The following is a 6564-nucleotide window of genomic DNA, read 5'->3' as shown; positions in this document are numbered from 1 at the left end:
GGCTACGCGCCTGATCACGTGAATTACTCAAGGGGGAATTAGAGCGAGCGATCATGTAGGCATCAATTCCAGTATCAGCTACTCGTCCTTGCAGTACTATAAACCTAAACAGAAGAATGGACTCTCTACGAAGCGCTGCTTACTATATTCAGCCCATTTTATTGTGGAAGCAGAAAGAGCACTCAATGCATGTGGATTGTGGACTCGTTATTATTAAACTCCTGTCCGTCTGTAGGATTCCACAATTGATACATTGTGCTTATAAGGAGGGCGCTGCATAGGGTTACCATACGTCCTCCTTTTTGAGATTTTGTCCTCTTTTTTTATAATTTTGGGTTAAACATAGGGCAAAATTCGACCGAGACACCATAAAATAGCACTGAACTGACGCTCAGGCAGGTATATAGGGAGCTGAGCAAGAAAGTTGACCACCGGTATTCTACGTTTGAAAATTGTGACAAAGTGTCCTCGTTTCCCCGATTCCAAAATATGGTAACTCTAGCGTTGCAGAAGCAGTGAACATTAAATTAGCGTGATTTTCTCGTATTCCATTTTCTATCAGGCTATGTGACTCGCTAAATGTTTTCAAACGCAAAATCAAGACCGCTTCATTCACAAGAGCGTTCGAACTAGAGTAGTGTTCATTCCGCCCTACAACTATGCACTCAAGTCTTTCATACATATCGTTTACTTTTTTATTTTATTGCCTTTTATGTACAGCGCCCTAGTGTAGTAATGATATATTGTTGTATTCGGCGCTCTATAAATTATTATTATTTGATGGTACTGCGCGTGTACGTAGATCTACAATAATACTGTGTAATGATTTTACGAATCTTTTTTCATGCAAACTTCGTTGAAATCGATTTGTCTCATTTAGCAGTTATTAACCGGTTAGATAAATTCCATATACGGATACATCTGTTATCCGGATAGTGAAAATTATTGATATCCGAACTAATCCAAGGTTTTAACAGTAGCAATTACGTCCTTGACACGAGTGATTGGTTTGGCGAAATTACTTCCTTTAGTGTGTGACGCATTTCCTCATTTTTGTGACGAAAAAGAAAGCTGAAATCGCTGTCCCCTGCACCACGCAAGATATTACGAACCAGAAATACATCAAGGTAGTAATTCTCATCACCAAAACACAAAACAAATGCATGCAAAAGTCACATTTCCAAATAGAGTTTGAGCAGCAACACAATTTTTGGTATAATGCAATATTGATTGTGATGAATAGTATGATAGTTTAGCTGCTGTCATGTATTTTACAGAATGCAAGATGTAAGGTTACAGGTGACATCGACACTGAACCAGTCTTTGTCGAAATCTGCTGCATTTCACAATTTTGCGTACAGTGCTAACAAACAAATAGCCGAAATCAAGCCAATAAAAATCAATAGTCTGAAATGGCAGTGCGTGCATGAAGACCAGACTGTATCAGTTGTTCTCTACTGAGAGAGAGGGTCGTGCTGTAGAAACATCAATTGTGGCGTAGGCTACATCTTTACAATGGAACATTGCTGAAGAGGTATGACACCGACTCTCCGTTATGAGTTCTTCTAATAGCTTCGGCAAGAATAGGAGATATATCAATCATCTTAATTTTAGAGGACAACTTCATATGTTCGTCTTGAGGTATCGTATTAGTGACAACGATGGCCTCAAACGACGCGTTGTTGATTCTCGAGATGGCCGGTCCGCTGAATATTCCATGAGTGAGAATGGCGTAGACTTTCGTAGAGCCAGCGGCCAGAAGCCTGTCAGACGCATGGCATAGTGTGCCGCACGTGTCTGTCATATCATCGACTAATATCGCAATACGATCGCGTACGTCACCAACCAGAACCATACGATCAACCTCATTCGCTTTCTTCCGTTCCTTGTGAATCAGTGCGAAATCTACATTCAGCCTATCAGCGATGGAGGTGACTCTCTTCGCACCGCCTGCGTCCGGTGATACCACTACAGCATTTTTCCATTCCGGCACATTTTCCTTGATCCATTTCAACACGGCCGGCTCTGCATATAAATTATCAACTGGAATATCGAAAAATCCTTGAATCTGAGACGCGTGAAGATCCATTGTGATGATATGATCAGCACCAGCAATCGAGAGCATGTTGGCCACCAACTTGGCCGAGATAGGAGCGCGACTTTTGTCTTTCTTGTCCTGTCTCGCGTACGGAAACAAGGGGATCAAAGCGGTCACCCTTGATGCGGAAGCAATTTTGCAAGCATGAATCATGATGAGCAACTCCATAAGATTGTCGTTGATCGCACCACACCCACTTTGTACGATGTAGACATCTTCTCCCCTGACACTTTCACCAATTTCGACACACGTTTCCTGGTTACTGAACTTCTTGGTGACAACTTTAGCTACAGGGAGTCCGAGTCTGTCGGCTATCTTCTGCGCCAACAACGGGTGGGACGAGCCACTGAATACCTTAATATTCGGCATTTTAAATATAGGTATGTAATGATCTAAAGAACGAGCAAAGCTACGCTGAAAGGATGAAGAAAATTGAATTAATTAGATCCAGATTAAGCGTGAGAGAGATGAAGAGTGGATGATTCATCTGACACGTAACATTCCACTTGTAGTGTTAACATACTTGGAGTGATCTATGGGGTAACCAGTGAACTCGGCCCATGACGAACTCGGCCCATGACGAACTCGGCCTATGACCAACTCGACGAACTCGGCCTATGACCAACTCGACGAACTCGGCCTATGACCAACTCGGCCCATGGTGAATTTGTTAAAAAAAATAATTATAAATGTCGTGAATTGTATTAATTCTGTGGAGACAATGGTAAATTGGTGGTGATGGACATGTCGTATCAATGTTATTACCACTGGGGGCAGTATCGTCAAGGAATAGGGCCTAGACAGAAAAAAACTCGCACCAACTCAACTATTAATGTGAATTATATTACGATAATTATAATATTATCAAGTGATTAGGAGGTTAGGATTAGGGTTATGATTAGAGTTAGGTTAGGGTTAGGATTAGGGTTAGCTTAGGGTTAGGATTAGGGTTAGCTTAGGGTTATGATTAGGGTTAGGTTAGGGTTATGATTAGAGTTAGGTTAGGGTTAGGATTAGGGTTAGGTTAGGGTTAGGATTAGGGTTAGCTTAGGGTTATGATTAGGGTTAGGGTTATGATTAGGGTTAGGGTTATGATTAGAGTTAGGTTAGGGTTAGGATTCGGGTTAGCTTAGGATTAGGTTAGGGTTATGATTAGGGTTAGGTTAGGGTTAGGATTAGAGTTAGGTTAGGGTTAGGATTAGGGTTAGCTTAGGATTAGGTTAGGGTTATGATTAGGGTTATGATTAGGGTTAGGTTAGGATTAGGGTTAGGATTAGGGTTAGGATTAGGGTTAGGTTAGGATTAGGTTAGGGTTAGGGACAGACAGACCTGACTTTAGATTCATACGACTTGCCCACGTGTTATGACGGCGGCAAGTAAAACTTCCAATTCCGAGAACTGCAATACTGCCCCCCCCCCTATTAGGAATAGCATTCGTACGACATGTCCATCAATCCCAAATTAACCATTTTCTCCGACAAATAATACAATTTACGACGTTTATAATCATTAATACTAAGAAATTCGCCACAGGCCGAGTTGGTCATAGGCGGAGTTCGTCATGGGCCGAGTTCATCATAAGCCGCGGTGGTTATGGGCCGAGTTCGTCATAGGCCGAGTTCGTCATGGGCCGAATTCGTCATGGGCCGAGTTCACTGGCAGTCCCCACGTGTTATGACGGCGGCAAGTAAAACTTCCAATTCCGAGGACTGCAATACTGCCCTCCCCCAGCATTCGTACGACATGTCCATCACTCCCAAATTAACCATTTTCTCCGACAAATAATACAATTTACGACGTTTATAATCATTAATACTAAGAAATTCCCCACGGGCCGAGTTGGTCATAGGCCGAGTTCAATAGGCCGAGTTCGTCATGGGCCGAGTTCACTGGCAACCATCTATGGTACTGAAGTAGAAGCAGAAACAATCGTATATAGACCACGACCTAGAGCGATACACACATACCTCGAGTAACAACCGTTATTTCGTCGTTAACATCACGGCACACGAGTTACGAGCATCATACATTAACATGAGGACACTGTAAACCGGCAAAACCCGCAAAAGCAAAACATAGTCAAACGAGTCTCTGCAAATATCAGCAATCATTGAATGTTTCAATACTTGTTTGCAGCAAAACGCATTCTAACGAGATTCATCATTGCAGAAATATATGATGTGCGGTTTCACAGAAACCTTCCATTGGTTGCGCCCAAACGGGCTTGCTAATATGGAATCGGTGTCTTGCGCACACCAGAGATACTACTCACAGTGCGCACTGCGCAGGTGTGATGCTATGAGCTGTGACCAAACATATACCGGGTTTCCAAAAACCGGCTGTCCTGTGCTCACGTTTTATTTTTCAATCATTTTTTATTAAATTACTTCAGCTTCAACTGATATATCAGGCAAAACGTACCGAGATTCCAATAATCCAATATAGGGCCGGCTGTTCTGTTAGGTTGGGTGCTGAACACATAATAATTGATTGATCAGGTATTAGAATATTTATTAGGTAGATGAATATTCATTATCACTTCATTCACAACTTTTTGCTTTCACGACTAATTTGTTAATCCACTCAATATTTAGAGTCAGCTCATAAGTCAGGTAATCTATGCCAATTTATTCACACTATTCATCTATACAAGGTAATAATCAAACTAAACCGTTCACAGAACTATGGTATTTTGAGAGGCCGTTCAGTGACAATATTGTATATTTCAAGGAGACGCAAATTACCTGAACATGCCTTATTGCGTCGTCTCGTCCCGTGGGATCTTTACCGATTCTTTCCAGGGAATCGCTAAATTGTAACATAATCTCGGGCGGATAGCATCGACTGAGCTAAGCCAAGGAAGAACCAGACACCCCTTTTGCAGGATCCTCCACCAAAATCGATTGAATCGAGCGGTGCACGGCACTCTTGCTATATTCCTCATCGCTTTCCCCACGCGCGCGTAAAGAAGCATGAAGCATGAAGCATGGATGACCTCCGGATCCGGATCCCAACAAACTTTATTGTCACCGTCAGTCTGGTTATATAAATATCATTGGTCAGTCGGTCTATATAAGTTAGGGTTACCATAACCAACCATACGTCCTCTTTTACGAGGATTAGTCCTCTTTTTTGACTTTTGTGAAAATATCCTCGGAGGATGCCCAAATGTCCTCTTTTTTGAGATTTTATCCTCTTTTTTTTTGAGAATTTCGGTTAAATATAGGGCAAAATTCGACTGAGATGCAGTAAATCAGCACTGAAGTAACGTTTCGGCGGCTATTTCGGAGCTGAGCCGGTAAGTTGACGTTTTTTTAGTCAACCAACTAATAATGTGAAAGAAAACCTGTATTTTGGGTGCTGAGCGGCGAGAAAGTTGACCTTTTTATAGTCAACCGACTACGAATGCAAGCAAATTACCATTTATTCAGGATTTTCATCCGGTATTGCGAGTCTGAAAATTTTGAAAAAATGTCCTCTTATCAGATTTCCAAAATATGGTAAGATAGTCGTAACACCCCCGCCGGCTATCCGACAAGACGGACATCATTCAATTAATCAATATATTTTCATCATTTCAAATCACCATAAAAGTGCGATACAATGAAAAGTTGGGAAGGTGTCGAAACGACTTGGAGTCTTCGGGATCAGACACACTTGGCCTAGGCGAAGCTCGGAAGAGGCATGTACACTGAATGAAAAGTAAAGCTGAAAATATAGAAGGCAATTACCAAATTGACAAAATGAGGTGGCATGTGGCGGAAAGTGAGATCGATGTTAGGTCGTGGTCTGGTAATCCTGTAGGCTGACTAGTATTCATTTTGAAGAAATTGCTTGTATTTCGACTTGAATGCGGACATGCTCGACGATTGTCGGACAGCCGGCGAGATGCTGTTCCACAATGGGGTCCGGCATACTTGATAGAGCAATGCATGTCCAGTCCATTGTCCACTCCACATTCAAGTAGAAATACAAGCAATTTCTACTAAATGAATACTAATCCGTCCTCAATATTACTGCGGACCATGACCTGACATATCGATCTCACCTTCCGTGTCATGTCACCATATTTTTGTCGCTTGCTTTTCTATATTATCTTCTTTTACTTTTTATACAGTGTGCTTACTGCAATGATATCTATACATGTATACAATGTATATTGTATAATCGTATATATATCATTGGACAATCGGAGCACAGTGAAACGCGCTATCGATTTCGGAATCCCAACAGTCTTGTAGGAATTATATAGTAGCGACGGCCAATACGTATTGCGAAGCAAATACATTCACTTACTTATCCAGCTGTTATGTATCTTTCATCCATATCTACGTTAAATTTTGGTATGTGATAGCTACTTGCATAGGCTGCATTGTAGGCAGGGCTTCGGAGCAGCCGTAAATTTAAACTGCTCCAGCTCCGGCTCCGGAGCTTTCTTCTATCATACATTAGCTCCGGCTCCAGCT

General features: G+C 41.8%; 1 protein-coding gene across 1 annotated transcript; it reads right to left on the bottom strand.

The window, feature by feature from the left end:
- Positions 1-1118: 1118 nt before the first annotated feature.
- Positions 1119-5046, bottom strand: LOC145455820 (ribose-phosphate pyrophosphokinase 2). The gene is made up of 2 exons (XM_080333837.1): positions 4843-5046; positions 1119-2452 (listed from the first exon to the last, which is right to left on the bottom strand). Exons 1-2 carry the CDS (start codon positions 4918-4920, stop codon positions 1511-1513), a joined length of 1020 nt encoding a protein of 339 aa, XP_080189963.1. The 5' UTR covers positions 4921-5046; the 3' UTR covers positions 1119-1510.
- Positions 5047-6564: the final 1518 nt, after the last annotated feature.

This window comes from Botryllus schlosseri, chromosome 14, assembly GCF_051294905.1.
Source record: "Botryllus schlosseri isolate E-star chromosome 14, Bs_hap1, whole genome shotgun sequence".
Classification (NCBI taxonomy): Eukaryota; Metazoa; Chordata; class Ascidiacea; order Stolidobranchia; family Styelidae; genus Botryllus; species Botryllus schlosseri.
Note: the sequence above shows the minus strand (reverse complement) of the source record. Positions and strands in the feature narration are given on the sequence as shown.